This window comes from Pogona vitticeps, chromosome 1, assembly GCF_051106095.1.
Source record: "Pogona vitticeps strain Pit_001003342236 chromosome 1, PviZW2.1, whole genome shotgun sequence".
In the NCBI taxonomy this organism is placed as follows: Eukaryota; Metazoa; Chordata; class Lepidosauria; order Squamata; family Agamidae; genus Pogona; species Pogona vitticeps.
In genome coordinates this window covers 68,977,018-69,002,327 of record NC_135783.1, presented here as the reverse complement: position 1 = coordinate 69,002,327, position 25,310 = coordinate 68,977,018, and the positions used below count along the sequence as shown (strand labels likewise).

The 25,310-nt window shown below is 38.6% G+C and overlaps 1 protein-coding gene across 2 annotated transcripts; it reads right to left on the bottom strand.

Annotated features, from left to right (window-relative positions):
• Positions 1–988: 988 nt before the first annotated feature.
• Positions 989–25,099, bottom strand: WTAP (WT1 associated protein). 2 transcript variants are annotated; one of them, XM_020809345.3, is made up of 8 exons: positions 23,002–25,099; positions 17,690–17,727; positions 17,548–17,603; positions 15,904–15,962; positions 13,103–13,230; positions 10,786–10,964; positions 4,076–4,230; positions 989–2,178 (listed from the first exon to the last, which is right to left on the bottom strand). In XM_020809345.3, the coding sequence occupies exons 1-8, from the start codon at positions 23,354–23,356 to the stop codon at positions 1,595–1,597; spliced, it is 1,554 nt and encodes a 517-aa protein (XP_020665004.2). In that variant the 5' UTR covers positions 23,357–25,099; the 3' UTR covers positions 989–1,594. The 2 variants fall into 2 exon arrangements, with proteins under 2 accessions (XP_020665004.2, XP_020665013.1); XM_020809354.3 differs by lacking the exon at positions 23,002–25,099 and adding an exon at positions 22,634–22,892.
• Positions 25,100–25,310: the final 211 nt, after the last annotated feature.

Sequence of the window (25,310 nt, the reverse complement as noted above, 5' to 3'; positions counted from 1 at the left end):
ACAGTCCAATCTACCAATTATAACATATACAGTACCAGCTTTGTTCCAACCTTTGTGGTTTTTCCCATTGGTCTACCAAAGCCAATGGCTCTGAAAGATTTTCGTATCATATTAAAACAGCCACACTTTACCATTCTTTATGAAAACAGGCTTTGTTATCAAGTTAGGAGCATGGGCTTTTAAATTTAAAGATGCTTCTCCAGCTCGCAACCATAAACGGAGCATGGATAAGTCATGGCTAATGCAACTCAGTATATGGAAGCATAGTATTCTGCCAACTGCAAACCACTTGCTTTAGTGTTAGGGCACACTGAAGATTAAATAACATCTTGGGGCTAAACCCCTCATGTCTCTGATTTTTTTTCCAATAAAAGCTTGACAGAAATAGTATCAGTAGTGTTAGATGTCACTTCTAATTATCTACATCCAAGAGAATATAAATGTACACATTTAGAAATCCAATTCTTCTATGGATAGGTTTTTGCACAAACAACCCTCTTCCTCCTATTTGCAAGAAATATACAGTGATGGTATTCACCACGGGTAATTTTTTACAGAACGGGTACATTTGTACAGACTCCACAGAATGTTAAGATTATTTGTCTTATCTCTACAGAACATGTGTAAACATACCTTCAATTTTTAACAACAAATATCTAGATTTTTATCTCATCATCTATAACATTTCTGAAACAGCTGTGAATGCTGCTTGGGCGACAAAATATACCACTTGCTATAGGAAATGGGGCAAGCACACCCTGATCTGACTTCCATGTTTTTGTTTGTAACAAAAATGCTTCAACATTGAAGGCCTTCAAGAGAAATGTAGACAACCACCTGACAGATAATTTTTATTCCTGTATTGAGCAAGGGGTCGAACTCGATGGCCTTATAGGCCCCTTCCAACTTAATGATTCTATGATCCCTATATAACTAGCAGTAAAACCACCAACACTGGTCTGCAAAGGACAAACACAAGAGGACAAAATAATTATTAAAAATTTTTTATTTAGGTTTGGTCAGTACAGATAAGATAATAGTGGAGTCACAGAGCAATATGCATTAACAGGATACAACAGTTTAAGTTAACTGAGTAACTATGCACACGAAATTCTTAAACATTCGGTCACCTAAAGAGAACGCACAGATGCATGGTGGCAAAACTGGAACACAAACTACTATAGGACTCCCTCACCAAGCTCATTTTAGTTAGAAAACTACTGTACTGGGCAAACATGGCAGTCATTAACCCACAGCTATTATGACAAATTTTGAGTGTTATAGCAGTATGAGTAACAAATGCCTTTACACAGCACAAGTTCTAGATACACACAGATTTGTACAGACATCATTGTGTTATACCTGGAAATAAAATTCCATTTTCCACTTCACATTAACTCAAAATACCTTGAGCCTACACAAACATCCTTTTAGCAACATTCAATGTAATTGTTAAAATTCAGAAGTGGCAGAGGTATTGAAGCAAAAAACCCACAAAGGCAGAATTGTGACATATATGCACTAATTTGAACAGTTCTGGACAGCTGCTTCTCCCAATTTAAATGACACTATATAAAAATGTTGCAGAAAAAGGTTACAAAACTGAACTCTGTACATTAACATTTGAGTCCAAGCCATTCTGAACATGACGAGACCCCGCAGTTCTGTTACCTTTCACACTGACTGTTTTCTCTTCTTGAGGATCGTGATTGGAGTCTGTGTCATTTGAATGGTGAGTTAGAGAATTTTCACTACCAGTGGGAGAGTCTACACTTTCGTACCCAGTACTGAGTTGATTTATATAGCTACCAGATCCTCTGCCAGTTCTATCTTCAGAGTGGTTGGAAAGCTTATTACCATTGCTTGGTGATGGTGGAAAGTCATCCTCTGTTCCACTACCCTCTCTATAAAAACCAGGCCCAGCTGTCCTCTGATGGGAAGAGCTGCCATTGCTTGGTCCATTAGCCAGACGACTGCAGTCTTTGCTCATGGCCTCACCCTGATCTGTAGTTTCAGAAGTCGGAGTCCGGCTAGTACCTGGTGCTGAGGCTTGCGACAGCTGCTGCTGATACTGAACTAACTGCTGTCGAGTCTCCTTCAGTTGCTGCTGTAGGACGAGAATGGTACTCTGCATACCTTCTACTTCCTCATCAAGCTGGATGATGAAATCGTTCAGTTCTGTATCAAGAAAAACATATTCGGAGCATATACTTAATAGCTTGTATCTGCATCCTCAAAATCTTAGCTGTTACCTGAGCATATATAGTAACATAGTCAGGTTTCTATATCAAAGTCTGATACAACTCTAATATATATATTTGACAATCATATTTATTTACATTCAGATCCTTGGTGTTAGGACAGCCCAAACTATCAGGGAAAGTGACAACACACACAGAGAGAAAGAAAAGGAAAACAGTAATACAGAGTTAGTATGGATAATGAAATTAAGCAAGCACCTTGTTTACAAAAGTGTTGTAATCTAAACAGGAAGCCCTGCAAATCAATGTTCACAGCACTCTGTGGGTAGGCTTGAGTTCCTCTGGAAAGGAATGCTAGAGAGAAAACAGCTGCTGCGGTTATAGCTGTTTGAAAAGATGCAAATACGCAAACAAGCCTGAGGGTTAAGAGTGAACCTCTGACCTGCTTGACTAGATAGATGCCTCCCTTACCACTTTTTGTCACTTTGTCCTGAACTATTCACCCGATATTCTTCATAATTTACATATACATGCTAACTATAAATAAACAATTTAAAAATGAGTGTCCAATACGACAACCAAGTTGGAATATTTATCTGAACTATGCATAGAAACTGGACAGCAACTGGGTTTCTACAGCAATTAGATTTCTATTTCTATGCAAATAAAACATGCTTGTGCTTCAGCTCCTATTCTGTAATGTATGTTGCATATGACCACATTAACTTTCTTGTCATTTGCATTATTTAACCTCAGTAGCACTGAAATAGCCATTCTCTCTGGTAGTTTGCAGACCAGCCCTATAAGTACAAAGGTTATGCTAATGCTGATCACAAATAAACAACTCCAATTCTGGGGCTTGGTTATGATCATGATGGTAATATTGGTAAGAAACTATATTTATTTTGAAAGATTTTGCAGTGATCTCATTTTAACGAATTACCCAAACTAGAAATGACAGGTTATCCAACTTTATAGCCTTCAGAAACAATAAAACATTAAAGAGTGTGGTATGTGTAGCCAAAAAATGTATCAATTCTATGGTGACCACACATTGTAAATGTGCTGGTTATGTGCTGATTATTATTTAATTGTTTGCCTTTTTTGTACTCTCAAGTGGAAGAAATTTTGAATAACATGTTCAAGTGCATGTTTGTGTGTGCAAACAATCTGTAACATTTAAATCACAAAGAAAATGGCTGCCCAAAATGCAAATTCCAAAGAATATGTAAGCCAAAACAAAGTTAAATGCTAGATTGTCCACATTCCTAATACAATGCTCTTAATGGAAGGTTCTGTGGGCAATGTTTCATAGGGTTATAAGGCAGACAGCATTGTACTGTTGGGCTCCCAACACCATGTTCCAACTTTAGTCAATTAATTATTACTAAAGGAAAGCACCATTCTTGTTTCAGGGCAAGTGCAATATTAACTATGACTCTGTACAATTTCTAAGTGTCCTAAATCCTTAAATGGCAATGTCATACATTAACAAATAAAACAAGTTTGAATTTAAAAACCAAATAGTATACTTCAATCTGTAAACTTATCTAAGTTTCTGGGATTTTGCCAACAGGAATCATGATTTTTTTCACTTGAAAAGCCAATCATACTATATCACAAAAACATATTAAAAAGGTTTGCACTTCCTCTGAGCTTCAGAATAGTCTTTTATCATATAGCAAAGAGAGGTGTTTAAGAAAGCACTTTGGGGGGCACATAACTAGTCATGCATATATGCAAATAGTCATATGCACAACTAATTTCTTACTAAAAATTCATTTTAAGTCCTCACCAATTTAGTTTTATACATCAAAACTAGGTTAACATTAAAATGAAACTAACTTTAAAAGATATAGGGCTCAATCCCTTACCATCCTGACTGCTTTTAAGCTCCTCACTATATTTCTTCTGTAAAGCCAACTCTGCCTCAAGTTGTGCAATACGTCCTTGGGACAGCTGCCTTCCAAGCTCTTGATTCTCCTGGATAAGCATTCGACACTTCGCCATTAACTTTTTGCCTGTTTGGCTGTAAAGGAAAGAGCCATCTATCACAAAATGAAGATAAATTCTCTCATCTCCCTTGATAACAGCTGTCACTCGAAGTGATATTCCTGTATGTTTTTTTAAGTATCTTACTGCAGTTGTAACAGTCCAAAGAACCCCTACAAATACCATAGGCTCATCCATCATGTTGATCTTCTGGTCCTGTTGCTGAAATTGAAAGGCAAATTCTTGAGCTGGGAACATTTTAAACTATCAAAACATTAATTACAACCCAAGCATTTGTGCTATTTTTTTATGCTCTGTGGCATGAAATAATTTCCAAAAGACAGCAAGCTCAGTAACATTTCTAAGCAAGGGAGGACGAGATGAAAAGTGCTGGAAACACTACCATGTAATGGCTAGTCTTCATAATCTTAATACTTTGCTTATATACTGAAAGTTAGTTACAACTACATTTATAATTCCATGCTCATGGTGCACACACACAGTTCACTAGCTGTACAAAAAAACTAGGTTTGTCAATCAAATTTAGCTTCTGGAGGAAAAAAAACTTTTTGAACATATACAATAAAGGCAGAACATAACTACAGGAGAAAAGGGATTTTGGATTATTCAACCCCTTTAACAGAGTAGATGATGCTCCCCAGTGAATGCATAATAACCCTCCCTTACTGGCCTCATACTGCATATTCTGTTGTGGCATACAAAAGTGTTCTGCAATACAACTTTACTATTTTTGGGAAGTCAAGGCCTCCTACAAGTCATTTGTACATACCTAGCAACCCACAACTTCTCTAGTGTATAGTTTACTTCCAGTAGGGAAGTAAACTACAGAATACACACATGAGAGCAGTGGGATTCTATACTTTTAATGGAGTGTGTTGGTCTATTACAAATAAGCAGAAATGCAGCAGTACAGCTAGCAGTGTGCTAGCATGGAATAATTACAATATACAAGTAGCTAGTTCATGCCTATTGTCTTGGGTATTTAAATACTGCTTAGCTCACTTGGAAGGTACTGATTATGACCTCTTTTGTAAGGAAAAATCCAAAAAAGTATACAGAAACATGAGGGGCACTATAATTTTAGACACATGTGCTTATCTGACAGGAAGTATTTAATCTTATTTCAGTCTAGGGAACAGCCCAGAATATGCTGAAAGGCATTTTTCATAATTAGAAACGTGGAGTAGGAAGGTGCCTCAAATAATCTAATTCAACCCAATCCAAGGAGAACTATTACAACATTCCTGATAGATGGTCATCCAAACTCTGCTTTGAAACCTTTAACAAGATATGGGTCCATCACTTTGCAATGCAATCTATTTCACTGTTGCACAGCTTGTAGAATCATGAAACTGTAATATTCAGCCAATACTGTATATGCTTTCTTGTAAGGAGAACAAGACTAGCAGAACCCCCCCCCCCCAAATTTTTTCCATCATCCACATGACATTCCTTCAGTATTTTGAAGGTACGCATAATATTCCCTAATCCCAATTCTAAATATGCACAATTCTTTTGATCTTTCCATCCAGGACTTGTATCTGTAGACACTTCCCACATTTACTGCCTTTCTTTGAACACATTCTAAGTGTGTGTTATCCATGTTTGTCTTGAACTGTACTGCAGACAAATTTAGTTTTGTCAGACTAAAATACATAGTTCTATTTTACATTTAAAATTATGATTTCAAACATTTCATGACAGTACACAGCAAAAGGAGTCACTGTTCAATAGTTGAGCTAATGTGTTTCAGGCAGATGATCCCACAATCATCAGTTAAAAGGATCTCAGACAGCAGGATTGAGTGAATTTCCACCTGGCATATAGGACAGTGCCTACTGATAACAGACAATGTTGGACAAATGGCCTGACGCAGCACAACGGGTATAAAAATCCCTTTGAAGTTACAGACCAGTAGATATAGGTATTATACAACATTCCCCACTCTCTTTAAGGCTTAACAATGCAAGGAAGAGCTACTGTCACTGGGGCATTTTAAGTGCAGCTTCATAATTTATATTACATAAAATACTGGGGCCAGATTAAAATAGCAGAGTTTATAGTTTATGGAATAAGATAAACTATAAAAAGTTTGACAGACAGGAGAGCAAAACAGAAATGCTAGACCAAAACAGAGATTGGCAAAAATGACCCATTTACTGTCCTTTAAAAATCCCTTTCAGAGAAACCTCAACCTTTAAAAAATGACTGCTGTTTCCTACATACAATACTAGAATTTTAACAGATCTAATACTATCTAAGCCAGTTAACTTCAACATTTATTTTTACCTGAGAAATATTTATTCTTTGCAAATCTAACACACAGCTGCTGCCAAACTGTAAACATATATGCAATAGCTTTACCACTCAATTTCCAGGTGGTTTTGTTGTTGTTCTGCTTATTCGCAATGCAGTCATGGCTAAATAAATACTGTGCATGTGCAAGTGTTTTCTAGTACAACATTAACATGGCACTTCACTTAAGTAACATCTATACATTTCACACAGATAAACTAACTATGTAGCATCCTGGGCTGTCACATGAATACTATGCCCAGAAATAATAGAAAGCTATAAAACGTTTGCTAAACAGCTTGAATGTATCTAGTAGGATTTTATTTTCTTTACATGGCATCCCTCGTTCATATCTGACACTTCCCAGTTTTAAAAGCATGTTTCCATTGGGCATTAAAAAAAACTGTTTTAACAAAATGTCTAAACCTCCAACTCCTTGCACTAACTCAATAGCTCTTTGGCTTGTAACATGCATCTCCAAAAACTCTGGTCATTTTAGAACCTCTATGTTGGTATTTTTAGATGTCCACTCCAACAAAATATGAATTCCTGTTTTTGGATATATTTTGTCAGAGGTTTGTCATATGTTAACAATTGAACTATTTCAGAGAAGCAAGCACAGAAACTCTTTGACAGGTGGGACACTACTACAGTGCAAATGCTACCTATTTATCAATGACAGATGTTGTAATAAGTACTGTATTTTATTTGGCTGGAATCCAGTTGAGAGAGCTGTGCCCACACAAAGGGTGATGATATCATCAGTAGGCTTTTATCCCTACTATAAAACTTTCTATTTTGCTCACCCAGCTCAGGTTTCAAGGCTCCTTAGTGATCTCCTTCATCCTGGGGAAGCCTTGGGAGGCAGCATTTCATGCCCAAAAACTGTAGTGGTTTTCAGACTTTAATGACTCCCTGTCCTGAGGCTCCCAAAAGCTTTCCCAAAGCAAAACGTTCAATTGTCTAATGGGATTTCAGCAATTATTAAATGGCTCCATAGTCCTGCCTCTATCAATTAAGATCTATAGCCTGTATTCTATTGTGGCACCAGAATATTATCACCAGCTGATTGCTGTAATTAAAGAGTTCTTTTTTTCAGAATGCACATAATACAAGGAACTTGCATAAATCCCTCTTCCTTAAAGGAACTTTCTAATTGCAGTTGTTGCTGCCAGTGATGTCATTCCTGTTTAGGCAGAGATATAAGTGAATACTTACTTATTTGATACTACAATTGATATTTGTGACAATATACAATGTGATAAAGTTCCCAGTGACTTCTCCTCTGCTGCAATCAAGAAAGCCCTTAAGAATGGCAACGCAACCCAATTCTTAAAACACCACTGAAATAGTCAGATTTTGAGCCCGATCTGGCAGACACAGATGTAAATACAATTATTTCTTATATATTTGAAATGCAAACTGTAAGGTAAAATTAACTGTGTGAGAACACATGGAAAACAAATACAGTGGTGCCCTGCATAGCGACGATAATCCGTGCCGAAAAAATTGCCGCTATCCGGATTTGTCGCTATGCGGGGGGGGAAAAAACCCATAGGAATGCATTAAAACACGTTTAATGCGTTCCCATGGGGAAAAAACTCACCGCTATGCGGAAATCCTCCATCCGGCCAACATTTTCGCTGCCCGGTAAGCGAGGAAAGGGCGCAAAAACACTGCGGGCGGCCATTTTTTCCGGCAGCCATTTTGGAACCACCGATCCGCTGTTTTTAAAACATTGCTATGCGAAAATCGGTAAGCAAAACGCTTACCAATCATCGCAAAGCCATTTTTGGCCATCTAAAACATCGCAATGCGATCGCTTTTGCAATTGCAAAAACCTCATCGCTATGCGGATTCATCGTTAAACGGGGCGCTCGTTAAGCGAGGCACCACTGTAATTTAAAAGATTCCATTTTTGAAACAAACCTGCCAGCTGTTCGTGTTTTAAGCTACAGCCATCACTAGGGGGCGGAATTTTATGACATTTCACATTTTCTCTGCAACCTACATTTGAACCGCTAAGCAAGTTCAAAAATGTTTATGAGTAAGCTAGCCTTTCTTACCAGATCACTCATAAACATGTTCAAACCCACCCATAAGCACAAACATGTTACATAAAAGAATATTTCACGTCATAGAAACCCTCCCCTTACTCATCACTATCCCCAACCTGGCTATTTTACTGGACTAGGATGGGACTGATGGGAATTGTAGTCTAAACCACCTGAAGGGCACCAGGGGAAAGCTACTTAAACCTCAGTCAACTATAAGGAAGATGAAATAAGGTTTTAATAGTTTCTTGTAGGTGATTTCACATAATTAAATTTTTTAATGTGTATATCAATAATCTGCTTTTAATACTATGAAATTGTTAGGTTCTAGAAATCAAGATTTTTTTGTATATGTCTATTTGAAATAAATTTGTCCCAAGGAAAACAAAACTTTAAGCACTCATAGACATTTGAAGTCAGCACCCTTTACCAAAACATGAATTCATTTGATAAAACTGAGAGATAACAAGCAACATGTACGACACACCACAATTAAAACATACCTATGAAAAATGTTTTGCTGATTATACATTCAACAAGTTTTACAATGCAAGTTGCAACATATTGTTTTGTTTTTGTTTTTCCTGGCAGAAATCTTACCTCTCTTGTGATGCTAGCTTTGAAAGATGCTCCATATCGTCACAAAAGGTGGTTTTCCAAAACACATTATTTATTTTTATGCCATCTGTATACTATGAAAGTTTAAATGCTGCAATACTTGCCTAATTCAGAACTAAAATGCATTTCATGAGTTGTGTTTCATTTAATTCAAATTAATGAATACTGTCATCTTGAATGCTATAACTGACTTGTTTCCTTGGTCTTCTGAAATTTTACCCTCTATGGAACAGTCTTTAATTTTCTCACTGAAACCTAGGCTTATTGGCTGGAACTTTATAAAGTGGTCAACCAGACCAGACGGGCGGGATATAAATCAAATAAATCAATACACCAAATCAAAGAATTTCAGAAAATTTCCCCACTTAAGAATGTACAAGGACCTGCCAAATGCTACTGTTCCTAAAAATCCTTTGGTATGTGAAAAGGCATTGATATGTTATCAACTCTTCTTAACTGATGTCAACCAATGAGATATATGCAGTTAGTTTCAACTTTGTGAGAATAGGTCACGACAAAAGTAGCAGCCTATTCTCAATTCATTTATACTCACACCCCACTCCAGTTTCACATACAGTAGTACAATCAGTAGCATTCCCTGAGCTATGCAACACAACTATTTCAAGGCACATTTTTAAAGAGTGCAATACAAAGACTAGGTACAAAATGACCCACGACAACTCTGAAGACACCTGCTACTGATGTGACGTGCGTAGTCTGCATATATTTTCTTAGGATAAAAAATTTAAATGGCGCCTCTTGTCTAAGAAGGGCAGTGTTAGAATCACAACTAGGCTTTTGACTATATTTCCTAGTTGATACCCAGGATGTACATGACTGCTTTAACAACATAAAAAGATGTAATTAAATTGCAGCTAAATGTTTGTACAGCACTAGATTTAAGAGTTCACATATAACCAGCCATCCACAGAACACTTTGTTTTTCAAAACCATGACAAGGTTCACTGAAGTCCTATGGAGCTCAAATGCTAAGAAATCAATCAACACTGACTATGTGCACATTCTTACAGCTATTCAAAGCTGTTTATCAAATATGTGATTTAAACAAAATTCACCTCATCAAGTTTTGACCCAGCAGTTCAGTGAACAAGAAGGAAGTCCACAGTCTTAATGAAAAAACTGACTTAACCAGTCTAGGTTTAAGGTTAAGAACGAAGTATATTCCATTTTTATGTTTTACTTGAATTTGACATGATCAATTCATGATTTAAAATCTCTAGGTTCTCCTCCAACCAGTCTGTAGACACAGTGTGCCACAGACATTAGACTTCTGCTTCTCCCTCTATTTTCTTCAAACAGAACCATTTTGCAAATGTCTAAATGTTCTAGAAAGGACATTTTTTCTGAGTTGGCCACTTCTTCAGAACAGTCCGACGCTGTCAGGCCTCTGAAGCAAAAGGGGAAAAAGCTGAAACACAAGGTTCATCTGGTAAGTTTTACATTAAGCAATACAAGCTGGACAGTATAAGAATGTGGCTTTTGGCTCAAAACGTCTGAGTCTTGGTGTGGAAACGAGCACGTGGTTGTCCCACCAAAGCATTCTCTGTCAGGGAAGTCTTGACTGGGGAGTATGTTTTGTTTACCTATCAGGTGTAAATTTCCAGGCACTCAGTTCATTTTGGGCTTGTTCCAGTTTGTCTTTAGTCTGTTCCAGTTCGCCTTTCATTTTTAGGAAAAACAAGTTGATGGCTGGGTCCACCATTGTTGTTCTCAGTTGAGCAACACTCGGCTGTTGGACTTGCTTGAGGTACTGGATCTGATTCTGCACACAAAGAAAAAAAATTTAAGCATATATTCATAGTTTCTTGGACATATTTAAGCCATTTTATCTGATACCCCCTCATCTAAACCTGCATTTACATTTAGACATTAAATACCATTTCACAGAACAGGGTAGTCATGTGTCTCCTCCACCAGTATTCCAATGTCTACATATGTTTAATAATGGCTGCATAACCATTCGGTAGCTACTCCCAATTTTAACTCATGTCACCTTCAAATTAAGTGAAAATAGCTTAAACAATTGTCACTATAAACAAAGGGCTTAGGCACAAAGAGAATGCTGAAGCATACATTTGCAAACTGCTCAATTTGCTACATAGAAAGGAATGCACATGAGGAATCTAAATGTATATTTTATATGTTTTGCTTATAATATAAAATTTTAGATTATTAGAAGGCAGTGCTATAAATAATTTTATTATTAAATAAAAGAATTAGCTCAAAAAGTCCCCCCTTACTTTACTGGAGAATAACGAACAACTTTACCATGTTTTGAGGACCTCCCTGCACCCCTGCCACCAACATGCCCAAAATGGGTTAAGTTTTCCCCAAAAAAATATGTTTTGGCCACTAGGGGGTGAAAATGCACATGTTCAGTTCAAAACTTTAAAAATAATTTTGTTAGACCACTCAGCATCCTTCACAAAGGGAATGCTAATAGCTACTTTATATGACTTTGTTAAGAACAATATAAGATAAATGTGAAGTATCTTAAACGAACTAAGTAGTTCTTATTAATACTCTTGTGACTGTTGTCATTATCGTTATGAATGAACCTTGCAAAACCCAGGTAACTTGATAGCAGTTATAGGTTCCAGAAAGGATCACCCAGAACTACTGAGTAGTTTTTGAACAAACTATTTTTACACTACAAATACTTGTGAACATATAATTGTTAGCATATATCAACGCTGAAGTTACAAACATATGAAGACAAAGACCTGCCTCACCACTAAATGGTAACATACAATAAAATGTAATGCTACAAGATAGAGAAGCCAAACCACATCTTGCCTAATTTAGTTCACAAATTGGACAGTAACTATGTATTTCTCCATTTAGAAAGATACATCTACATGATCAGTATGTGAATTAAATAAAACTACAGTGGTGCCCCGCATACCAACGATAATCCGTGCAGCAAAAATCGCTGCAAAACGATTTCGTCGCTATGCGAAAATAAAAAGCCCATAGGAATGCATTAAAACCCGTTTAATGCGTTCCTATGGGCTTAAAACTGACCTTTAAGCGAAAATCCTCCATACAGCGGCCATTTTTGCTGCCCGGTAAGCGAGGAATCAGCACAAAAACACAGCGAGCGGCCATTTTTTTAACCCAGCGGCCATTTTGGAACCGCCGGCCAGCTGTTGGAAAATCATCGCTATGCGATAATCGGTAAGCGAAACAGCGTACCGATCATCGCAAAGTGATTTTTCCCATTCAAAACATCGCAATGCAATCGCAAAAACTTCAGCGCTATGCGGTTTCATCGTTAAGCGGGGCGCCCGTTAAGCTATTACTCATTTGGAAGTAAAGCGAACAAAAAAACTATGCTGCACATTACTGAGGTTATATTCTCCTTGCACCATCAAAACTGGCTGCACTGAACATTTTGTGTTTACTTGATTAAGTTATGTTCCATTGCACTGGGATTAAACACAAGTAAAGATTACTGGTATAATTTTGTAAATGCTGTTTTAGTGACAATACTATAGTGTGGCAGAAATCCCTCTTGTACCTCTTCTATAATCATTTTAGTAACTATTAGATTTTCCTCAGGTTCAAAGCTGGTCTATAAAAATGATTTAAGGTAATTCTCAACCATTTAAAAAAAACATAATAGCTGAAACAAACAGTGTAAGATGTAACAGTACTGCATATGTAGGATTAAAAGATTTTTTAAAATCATTCAATGGCTTTTAAACTACATTAATTCAGTATCTGTTTTAATGTAGTAACCTACTTTGTGCTGTTCTAAGACTGTACTTATTGTGCTTTTTAACTGCATCTCTTCTTTTAAAAATTATGTTGTAAGCCACCCCAGGCTCTCCAAGGATGAAAAGCACTTTCTCTCTCAATACAGAAAAATTCATTCCCAAGAATGTAAACATCACTTACAGTACACTCTTGCATCTCTTGTTCTTTAGTTGCCAGACGCATCACCAGGATATTTTCCCTTCGAGCAGATTCTTGCTGTTGCTGCTTTAGCTTTTCTTCAGACTCTCTCAGTCCAGTTACATCATTAGCTATTGTTAGATGGAAAACAAATTTCAGAGTTTGTTAGCAGAAGCTTTTCAAGATTTTAAACTAAACAAATGCTTCTGAACAGAACAACTGAAAAATGATTTAATTTTTTTTCTCCTCCCCTTCTGAGATAGCCACAGCAATGTATAAATATATATGGGAACAGAATGGCTAATTTCCTGACAAATCTTGGAGAACAGCAGTACTGAGACAAGAGATTACAGCCACACTACCATATTTACCATATTTTTCGCACCATAAGACGCACTTTCCCCCCACAAAACGGGGGTGGAAAGTCTGTGCGTCTTATGGAGCGAAGAAAACAGATTATATTTTCCTGTTTTCTTCTCCTAAAAAATTGATGCGTCTTATGGAAAGGTGCGTCTTATGGAGCGAAAAAGACGGTAATTTCTTTTCCAACTACAGTGGTGCCCCGTATAGCGAGGTTAATCCGTTCCGGATTAACCTTCGCTATACGAAAACATCGCTGTGCAGGGCAGGAAAACCTATTGGAACGCATTAAACTTAGTTTAATGCGTTCCAATAAGTGTGTAAACTTACCCCCTCCAGCGATGTTTTCGCTCCGGCGGCCATTTTGGAGCCGCCGATCAGCTGTTCGGCGGCTCCAAAATGGCCGCCGGAGCCCCAATCGTCGCAAAGCGAGTGCGGCGATTGGGGCTGATCCGTATAGCGATCCCCAAAAAGGGATCGCTATACGGATTTTTCGTTAAACGGTGCACTCGTTAAGCGAGGCACCACTGTATCTACAAAAGCTAAAAATAGAGAACTGAGGGAATGTCAAAACAGCAGTCTCATTACACAAACCATGGATACTACTATATTGCATGTACATGTTAGGTGTGTGTTAGGGTACGTTAGTGCATGTTAGGTGTGCTTTCACCGGACAGGCAATAATAGTAACCTGAAATTCTATTTGTAGAGCCCACCCAATTCTTCACTATTCATGTGTAATAAGAACTTCAAAATGTTGAGGGACATCTCATAGATTAACACATTTATTCTGGTATACTTTTTCACAACCTGAAGCCTACTTCAGCTCTAGCTGAAGACTCAACGAACACTGACACCATATAACATACAGTATATACCAGATTTTTACACTAACTAAAAGAAGCAAAGGCAGCTACTTCTTCCGAGAATGAAGTGCTCAATGGGTGTTCATCAAACAAACAGAATAATTATTATTACAATGTCCTACAAAAGCATGTATCTAGGAAAACAGCAAACACAGTTTTCATGCAGTGGATACATTCACATCTTTGGAACATGACTCTAGAATTCAGACTACAGAGTGATAGTCTCAACATGGAAAGAAGTTTGATCATTTTTAGTTCCCGTTTACTGTTTACAGAAAATTCTGAAATGACAGTGGAAGAAAATTCTGTTCTACGAACTGATTCCATTTTGACTTCAGACAGCAACTGCATACTAATTAAGCCAAACATAAGACATAGCTCCATTAGGTGTATCTAGAGGAGAAAGATTTGCTTGTAACAAAAAGGTGTCCTGTTAGTCCTTTCCAAAAGTAATCCCTTGACAGTATGACAAAGACAAGTCTTTACCTCCAAACACAAAAATCATTTTGAGAGTAATTTTAAATCAAAGTCAAGTCCTAATGATATAGAAGAGTTTAAAAACCCTTTATGCTGTGAAGGTTTCTTTGCATATCAGTAAACAAAACATATTTCACTGATAAAGAGGAGGCCAATGAAAATAGAACTCTAATAAAATATTTTTAGAAACAAAATAAGGATGCAGAAAATAAGTAACTTTAGCTGCCAAAACACATGGCACATGGGAAAATAACCCATTTGTTATTTTTCTATTTAGATTAAGCAGACTTAATATCTGGCAATTGTGATGCCCCACAGACTAATTAAGGAACTGTGATCACCAGCTCTTAACAGCACTTTATTAGAAGATACGAGAAATTAGAACTTGGGGCAACTACACTGCTGACTCACCTGGGAAAACCAACTTACTGGGTGCAAATTCACAGCAGATAGATCTATTTGCATTTCCCCCCGTTGTGTAGTGGCACCCTACCTTACAAGTAAATGCAACTTTATACTTCCATGAAAATACATACCAGAACTCAAAAAACATGAAATGTAGCCATACCAAAATTAGATGTAGTACTGTTAAAGGTTTATGGTTAAAATACCAGCTTATGCTCTCAATTCTTTAATATCAGGATTTAGATAACCAAATGGAGTAACCCAAGAACAAGAAGCATAGAACATACATAGCTGTTTCTCCAAGTGATGCACACAGCACAATTTCTTTATTTATTTCTATTTTTGAATACATACTACTTTTAAGTTGAAAAACCCTTTATACAAAGGATTTCAATAAAATGTAGATTAGGACATAGCAATGTAAACCATACAAGCCAAACACAGTACTGATGATTTCTTCACCCTGGATGATTTTCTTTGTAATGCTATGAACATGCTCCTTCCCAATGGAGGTGGCTAATGTTTAGCCCTTTAAGGGAAGTATGATTTCAGTTATTTTGTGGGTCAGCGGGCAAAAGTTCATGTCAAATCTATCTAATGATTTTAGAAAAATCATTTCCAGAAACTTTCCTTCCATATTTCTATTTTTTCAGGATGTATTTCATGACTTAGACGTTCAGTGCGGTTTCAACTTACAATTAAGATCTGTATATTTGCCCTCCAGAGCTTGCACATATGCTTCATACTGCTTCCACCTAAAAAAGAATTGAAATTTTTCAGTCTTAAAATTTCATTACAAAATAAAACATGTTTAGTACAAATTTGTACATGTGAGAATGCACTGAAGCATACCAGACTATTAAAAATCATAATCTCATTCAATAATCAACTATAATCTCACACCTAATAGCCCTAGCAATTTAGAAAAATTAAAATGTATTTCTGTCAGAAATCTAAGCACCTCAGTCTTCAGGCTTAGAATCTAGAAAGGTTGATACACAAATGTTTGGAGAGGGGGATGTGTTTCTGCAAAACTTTGGCAGGTGTTCCAGGTTCATCTGTCCATAGAGACGGCTAATCTTGCCATCAATAAAAATGTTCTGGTTGATTCCAGAGGAGGTTATTGTGATGTACCGTATTTTTCTGTTTATAAGACACACACCCCTTCTAACGCCAAAATTAAGAAAACTTAGCTTTGAGTATTCAGCCTCTGGGCTCAGAATGTTGGACATTACAAATTGCTGTTGAATCTTAGCCTACAAGGTGTGTTCCAATTGGTTTGTACAGCATCAGCTGACGTCAGTTCCATAAGGCCCATGATTGAAGGAAGCCAAGTCTCCTGACTGTAGGAAGCCTATTTACAGAGACAAAGTATGGGTCGTTTTGTTCTCTCCTTAGGTATCTCAGCTTACTTCTGTGTAAAAGATGCCCCATAATTTTTTGTGTAATGATTTTAGGAAAACATAGTGTCTTATACACAAAAAATATGGTATTTAGCACAATATTGCCTTTGAACAATACAGTGGTACCTTGCATAACGAGCGATTTGTTTAATGATGAATCTGCATAGCGATGTGTTTTTTGCAATCCCAAAGCGATATTTCTAATTGTAAAACATCGCTTTGCGATGATCGGTAAGTGTTTCGCTTACCAATTTTTGCATAGCGATGGTTTTTTTAACAGCTGATCAGTGGTTCCAAAATGGCTGCCGGGTAAATAAAATGACCGCCCGCTGTGTTTTTGCCCGGATTCCTCGCTTACCGGGCAGCGAAAATGGCGGCCGCATGGAGGATTTTCGCAGAACGGTGAATTCTTTGCCCATAGGAACGCATTAAACATGTTTTAATGCATTCCTATGGGCTTCTTTGTCCCGCATAGCGACAAATCCGTATAGCGACGGTTTTTGCTGCACGGATTATCATCGCTATGCGGGGCACCACTGTATTTGGAAACGCAACTGGTATAAAATGTAGGAGGAATTGCTGGCAGAATTTATTTTTTATCTACATCACCTGCCCTGAACCCTCCACATTGCCTTCCAAGGTTTCCAAGTGCAAGGAAAGCTGATGGTTATCACTTTTAAAGTCCTAAATGTTCCTTCCTTTTGATACTAGCCATTCTGAGGACTAAAAGATCACCTTCTATGTGAACTTGATTGTACACCGACGGTCAATGGGAGAGCTTATTCTTCTCCACTCTCTAACGAATGTAATTCAACACTCCTACTTCTACTGCAGTAAATTTTACAATGTTTTCAATGTATCCATTGTGAGAATAAAACCTGGAATGAGACAGTGAGAAGTGCACTGTTTTCAAGCAGAGAGTTGCTTCTTGGTTTACCTTAAGACCAATTCCTCTCTAGGCAAAACCTTGAAGTCTGTTTCACTGAGGCGAACCTACAAAACAAAAATGATAAAGTTTAACACTGTCATCCTATTTTGAGAAAGTAAAAAGAGACATAGAGTACAATTTTCAAGATTACCTTCTTTGGAAGTGGTTCTTCATTAGTCATTGTGAACTCTAGGAAGAAAAAGTAAATACTAACATTAATTGGTCCTCTTACAAATAAAGCTAGTATATTTATGCTACATCAGAAACTAGGATTGCAACCCCACTGAATAGCCTAGTTTTGTTTCTGAATTCACTAACAAAATGGTTTGTCTGGATTTTAAATATAATCAATGTTGGAAAAAAACAAAACCTTAACCATCACATACACAAAAACAAAGTGCAACTTCCTGATGAAGTATTTTAGGAATAATTTATACAAATACATTGTAAAACTGATAGTCAAATCCTACCTAAAGCCATAGGACTATTTTAAAATTTGAATCTCATCATATGGTGCCAATGAAATCTGGGGGTTTGTTCATTAAATTAACTCAACCACAACTAATGCAATTTCTGAAAAACACAAGTTATAACTTTGCAAATCTTGTACACATTTCTTTCTGTTGTTAAGTTTTTTGCAGATAATACTGAAAGTATTTATCTAACAGTTCATTCTTGTCCCATATTCTTTTGACATCTTTTATATTCTCTTTCCAAGCACACCATGAGAACTTCAGTGTTTTCTACCGTTTCCCCAAAAATAAGAGCTACCCTAAAAATAAGCCCTAGTATGATTTTTCAGGAGGCTCGTAATATAAGACCTACCCCAAAAATAAGCCCCAGTTAAGTGAAACCCCACCCTCCACCATTGTGCAGAAACCAAAAGAAGATGACATGACTGTATCTGAACAAATGTAGATGGTTGTACATGAAAAAATAAAACATCCCCTGAAAATAAGCCCTAACGCCTTTTTTGGAGCAAAAATTAATATAAGACCCTGTCTTATTTTCAGGGGAACATGGCAGTAAAAAAAGCTGTGCAAATACATTTAATTCACTACTTTACAGAAGAAAAACAATCCTAATCAGTTATTAATAGAAGTGTGTGTGACTAGATTAATTCTTTTTGCTGCTTATTTCAGCACTAATCAAAACCTACCCTCCTATTAAAAAGGTAGGCTGTTTCACAGAACTTAAATATGAACTTATCTGATCCTCCTCCACCATACAATAATTTGACTACAGAAATGTATACAAATGTTTTGATCGTTAAGTCATATGCTGATTAGACTTTTAGATCTGATAGCCACATAAGCATAAAGCTCTACATTATCAACAAGTAGGTACTTCTAAAAGCGGTCATTTAAAAAAAAGAATTACTTAAATAGTGTTCACGTAATTGAGAAGTATGCTTACAATACCTCCTCAACTGAAAAGTAGATCTCACTGGAGCTTATTCCTAAGTGTACAGAGAATGCAGTATAAAAGACTAAACACAGTAGTGTTTTCACAAAGCACTATGAAGGTACCATAGTACCTGTGACAAACTGCTTGCGACAGTAAACTCATCAGACAGTCTTTCACATTTCAGGGTATAACTAAAATGGCCTGGACTGTTGTTTCACTTAGTCTACATAAACTTTGCATTAGCACATTTTTTACTGAACTAACTATAGAAATAAAGCATGTCCACAGAATTTTGCTCACTCAGCAACAGTTTTGCTGAAGCCTACTTCCTCCTATTGTAAATTAACATCACTCTGTGTTATTTCAGTTAGAGTTCCACATGCATAGACGACTACATCTAACAGCATGCAAGCAGACTGCTTGCACAACGGGACCTGCTCTTCATCTCTTCCCTGCAAGTTCCCAAATATGCTACAGAAGATATCCATTCCCAACCTTCTACAGCAGATTTGTGGGACACAACAAAAGGGGAATCTGTCCCAGAAGTAGCACCTTTTGAGCTAGAGCAGTGGTTCTCAACCTTGGATCCCCAGATGTTCTAGGCCTGAAACTCCCAGAAGCCTTTGCCAGCACAACTAGTGGTGAAGGCTTCTGGGAGTTGCAGTCCAAGAACTTCTGAGGTCACAAGGTTGGAAACCAGTGGGCTAGGGCAGTGGTTCTTAACCTTTGTTACTCGGATGTTTTTGGACTGCAACTCCCAGAAACCCCAGCCAGCACAGTTTGTGGTGAAGGCTTCTGGGAGTTGCAGTCCACAACTCCTGAGTAACCCAAGGTTAAGAACCAGTGGGCTAGGGGATAGATAGTTGGATACAGTAGTGGAATGATCTGACACTTGATGCCCACCCAAAAGCAGTTGAGATCTATAGCCTCCACTGAACAGCTTTATAAATGGGAAAAAAACAGTATATATAAAATTTTATTAATGCGTTATTACATTAAAGGGCCAAATACTGAAACAGTCAAATGTACCAACTGGAAAAACAACTCAAGTAGCTGTGAAAGCATTCATATCAATCTTTGCACATTTTAGTTTGTCCAATGACCACTGCAACTGCTTGAGTGTTAAAAGTAAATATTCAACTGTGCTGTCATAAAACTAATCTATTTTCCAGTACATCGTGAAGTAACTTCCCTTGTACATCTGATTGGGCAAATTCCTGTTGGTGCAGTTTCACCAGCATCAATCCAACTGGGGAGTCAGAAATAATTACTGTACTTTGATTTTATTTAAAGCCTCCTATAACCCTTCCATTTCAGTTCCCAAGGCTCCCCAGAACTCCTTTTTACCTGTGGGTCTTCGAGAGCCATGAGACAGGGCTCCCAAAGTAAAAAACAAAAACAAAAAACTGCTGCTGGACTGCCAGTGGAGCCCCAGAATCAAATTTTGACTAATAAAATGTTCATCACTCTCAGATTTAGAAATTTCCAAAGGCTTCCCCAAGGCAAAAGAGAGCCCAGGGGAGCCTGCAAGCTGATACAAAGGGGGGAGGGAATAAGAAGCTTTAAGTCAACCTAAATTAATTAAATACAGCACCCTAATCTGGTTTATGCTGGTGAAACTGCAGCACTAACTCCTGGCATCCATCTCCAAGCAACAAAAAATCTGAGCAAAAACATTTTGATATAAACAAATTATGTATTTATTTATTACATTTTAAGAAAAATATTTATTTATTGCATTTCTACACTGCTTTTCTCAAAACAGTGGGACTCAAGGCAGCTAGTTAAAACAGGCATATAAATGGCATCTGTATGTTCCCTCATACATGTGCTCACTCATCACATGATTTAGCTCATTCATACATAGAATTATCACACCTGTACAAGTGGTATGGACAAACCTGTCACTAGGGATGGGACCTTCAGACAGTTTGCACTCTAACTCTCACTAAGAATTCTTCTGGAGAGAGTCTCCCAGGGAGTTTTGAAACTTCATGGGAGGGTACTTCTTTGAGAGAAGCTCTCTATACAGCATAACAGGCAGTGAGACTACCCCTCCCACAAAGTCCTATGGCAATTTCCTTCTTTTAAAAAGAGAGATTCATGGCGACAGAGAATGGCATGTAGGTATGTCAGCTGGATCCAGAAGCCAATTAGGGGATCACTACAGGACTGATATTGTTCATGTAGCCCAGTGGAGTTGGTGGTATAGAAAGCTGTCCTTTAAATGTCTGTTTTGTTGGTTACATCTCCCAGAATTCTGCCTTGGGGAATTCTTGGCAAACTCCGGGAGTTGGATCCAAAGAATCCTAAAGTTCCATCTCTTCTTGCAACCAGTGCACTAAGCGTACCAGCGAATGACCCAAATCATATGGAATGGATGTAACAGTTTACCTATGGTCCCCATACCTTCACTGGCCTTGCACATGAGCTGTAAGGGCATTAACTTTAGGGATTCCTAGTAAGGATGTATATTGAGCTGTGGCAGTCAGTAACTGTAAATTGTAGTCTACATATTATGCTGGGCATGCATGGCACACAGCACACTCTGGGAACCTAAAATACTACTGAAGACAAAGGTTTCTCATTCTTGGACAAATAGACTGGCTTGAAGAAATACATTCTAAATACTTGTAGACACTGCATGTGGAAAACGTAGCAGTCACACTTTTGGTATGTATTATAGTAAACAAGCATTTTGCCACAGGTAAAGCAGTCTAAATCCATGTAACAAAACTGCTCAATACAATACTTTGCTTTAGAACGTTTACAAGCACTATTACAGCTATGGTAACTCAACCTACTAGACTCCTTTAAAAGAATACTGTTATGTGCTATTAAGCTATTTCTGATATATGGCAATCCTAACAAGGTTTTCAAGGAATGAGAGATACAGTATTATAGGAGTAGCTGACCATTGCCACCACTCAAGAGAGTTTCCATGGCCCGGCTATCCTAGTCCCACATGCTATTCACTACACCACACTAGACAGAACTACTGTATAGTAATAAAGTCCTGGAAAAATGCTGATCGTCTGAGTGCTTTCCTAGCAACGTGAACTGCATTTAAACAGCTCATCCATGTGATGTGCAGTCCAATTCTTGCCATGTTCACCCAGAAACTGAATCCCACTTGGAACAATACTGAAATCTGATGCACCGGATTTTAGTTTAAAAACCTTTATATCCAAAAAAGTCACCAAACCTTAACATGGATTTTACGATTACGAGGCCTATTCATAGTAAACACATTTAAGAGCACGTCTTTCGATCTCCACAATATCCCTGCCTGCTACGCACCATGCTTTGGTAAGGCCCCCATACATTCACATCATTGTAGCGAACGCGTCTGTCTAGCCACCAACAGACGTCCCTGCTTACAATCAGCCATCTAAAGAAACTTGCAGGCGATGGAGGGGACGTACAGAGTGGGGAACGGCGGGAAGCCGCGGGCCAGAGCAAGAGATGCTACCGGGCGTGGCGGCGAGGGTTCCCCATGACGTGAAGATGGGCAATGCCGCAAGAAGCCGCAGGTCTGACTCCCCCCCCCAAAAAAAAAACCCAGCCGTGCAAAACGGTTGCCTTGGCGCCCATTTGCTTGTTCTTTCTCCCTCGGCGCCGTCGGGCCTTCGTATTCCGAAGAGCTACCGGGTGGTCCGCGCATGAAGGAGCCGAGGCCACCACTCACCTCCCGCCTGTGACGGCGTCGAGGCGTCGTCTCCTTTCGGATACGGAGTACCTCTTAGCCGGGGTTTTCCTGTCGCATCAATGAAACGGAAAAAGCAATCCCTGGCCCCGAAAAGGCCACCGCCAACCCCCGCGCACACTTCCCGCCCGCTCTTTATTTGCAGGTTCGCTGCGATACAAAATGGCGCCGGAGAAGGTAATGAGCGAAGCCGCCTCGCCCCTTCCTTGCCTCCCGCCTTGTCCTAGCGAGAGGCAGAGCCGGCTGCAGAGCGGAGCCAACCGCTGCCACTCACTCGGCCCGGCCCCGCCCCCCGACTTCCTCCCCCCCCCCCCGGCCCTTGCCGCTCGCGCGGTCTCATTCACGCTTACCGGCCCAACCACCAAATAACTGCCTCTGCAGCAGTCGCGGCTGAGGCGGCGGAACTACTTCTCGCTCTTCCACCGCCGCCTTTTCCTCCCGTCCAGGGACAGGGGCTGAGCCGAGGCCCTTTAATTTTCTCACTGCGGAAAAAACGCCACCGTTTGCGCGGGAAAAGGAAGGAGAAGGGAGGGGAGAAAAATAAAAGATGCGAAATTCCCAACTCCCTCCGCTCCCACTTTCGTCAGAGTACGCAGTCGCAAAGCATAATGGGAAAGGGGGCTGTGGCGGAAGGATTCTGAAACGCACTCTGTAACCACCTGCAGGAGTGAGGCAACGTGAGGCGGAAGGAGACTTAGACGACATACTGTATATATTGAGATATATGCTGTATTGAGGTCAAATCATAGTGCCTTTGACATCTTCGGGTAGATTAGTTAGAAGTGCAGTTCTGCGCTAAAGCCAATTTCGTGTGAAATCTAGAATGTGGTAACAATTCCTTACGCAGGATGAGGAGTGTCTCAGCTCTTTGAAATTGCAGGATCCTCTAATTCTGCATAGGAACAATTTACTGCCTTTGTTAGCTGTGTAGTGGACGCTCGCAAGTCGGACCCGTTGAAGCCGGTGGGCCTTGAATCTTTACCTTAAGAGTTTGTAGCTACAGTACGATCTTCAGAAAGTGGCCTCTTTCAGTGCAGCACTGAAGTGTACGGAGGGACGGACAAGCTGAATGAGGTGGTTGTCAGACAGAAGCTTGAGGACAAGTAAGAATCTTCCGGCTGTGTGTACTTAATTTAGGGAATGCACTACGGTACTGCAAAATGTGTCCATTAGTGTATGACTTGTACTTGTGATACTGATAACTTCAAATTATCAATAAATGTTAGCTCCATTTCAGAAGAAAAAAAAATGCTTCAATGCCTAACACGCCAGAATAATAAAAAAAGAAAAGGAGCTCATCTTTGCTGCAGCAGTTGGTTGTGCCCCAGACAAAGGAGAGACTGTTTGTGCAAATATTGTTGTGTGCAATAGGCAACCAAAAACTGACAGCTGTCACTTTAACATCATGGTTCTGAGCACCTCAGTCTGATGAAGCCACTGCACACAAGGATTACCTGGAGCACTGATCCAGCAAAGCAGTTCTTAATGTTCTTGGAGTGACTACACTTACTGTCCTCTGCACAATTACGGTGCAGGGCTTTAAATGTTTACCCTGGAAATGACCTTTTGAGATAAGTGGGACTTGTTTCTGGGTAACATTAGGACTGTAACATACATGTACAACAGCCAGTTTAATATAGTGCAGAGAGTGGCAGAGACTCTGTGGAGTTGTCTCCAAATCCCTTGCTCAGCCATAGAAGCTCACTGAGGGATGAAAACAGTGAGACTGTTCTTAAATATCTAACCTGCGAAGGTCACCATAACTTGGAATTGACCTGAAGGCACGAAATATGCATTTTTGTGCTGTGTACTAAAAGCGGTAGCAGTGTTAGCAACAGGATGAATAAAAACCAATGATTTTTTTTATAAAACTAAATTGATTTAAATAAAAAACATTTTTAAAAATTTAAATAATAAAAAAATCAGATTTTTTAAAAATTTAAATTGTGATTTAAATCACCCTGGCTAGCATATCATGCAAAACCAAGAGAAAAGAAAAATTTAACAAAAATGTTAAAGCACCTTAAAGACTGCTACCCTGTTTCCCCGAAAATAAGACCTAACCTGAAAATAAGCCCTAGTATGATTTTTCAGGATGCTCGTAATACTATATAAGCCCTACCCCCAAAATAAGCCCTAGTTAAGTGAAACTCTGCCCTCCACCACTGTGCAGCAACCAGAAGATGACATGACTGTAAAATGAAACATCCCCTGAAAATAAGCCCCAATGCGTTTTTGGAGCAAAAATTTATATAAGATCCTGTCTTATTTTGGGGGGAATATGGTATATTTTAATGTAAGCAATCATGAACAAGTCTGAAGAAGAAGTTAGTCTTTAAACAGCCACAACCTTGATGTCAAATAAATTTCCTAATGCTTTAACTACACTGCTCCTTTTGGAGCGGGGTTGTGCAGTCCAAATGGGGTCACCAAAGGTCAGGAGGAGGAACAATATGCCATTTGGTAAGATCCTCACATCTAAAGAGTATACTGACCTCAGGCAACTATTTAGTCCAGCTCCCTCCACTGACCATTTTCAGTATCATTAAGTGCCTTAATAAACAAGCTGCTTCAGGATATTGACAAATTGAACATTTCCTCTGCAGAAGAATAAGGAAAATACTTTTTTGCCTCATCTACACCATTGCTGATACACTGA

Excerpts from the sequence above, each read along its gene's own strand:
- WTAP (XM_020809345.3), bottom strand. The coding sequence starts at position 23,356 with ATGTCGTCTAAGTCTCCTTCCGCCTCACGTTGCCTCACTCCTGCAGGT. Across the intron at positions 17,728-23,001 it reads GTTATTTGGTGGTTGGGCCG|AGTTCACAATGACTAATGAA; the intron begins GTAAGCGTGAAT and ends TTTTCTTCCTAG. Across the intron at positions 17,604-17,689 it reads AAGAACCACTTCCAAAGAAG|GTTCGCCTCAGTGAAACAGA; the intron begins GTAATCTTGAAA and ends TTTGTTTTGTAG.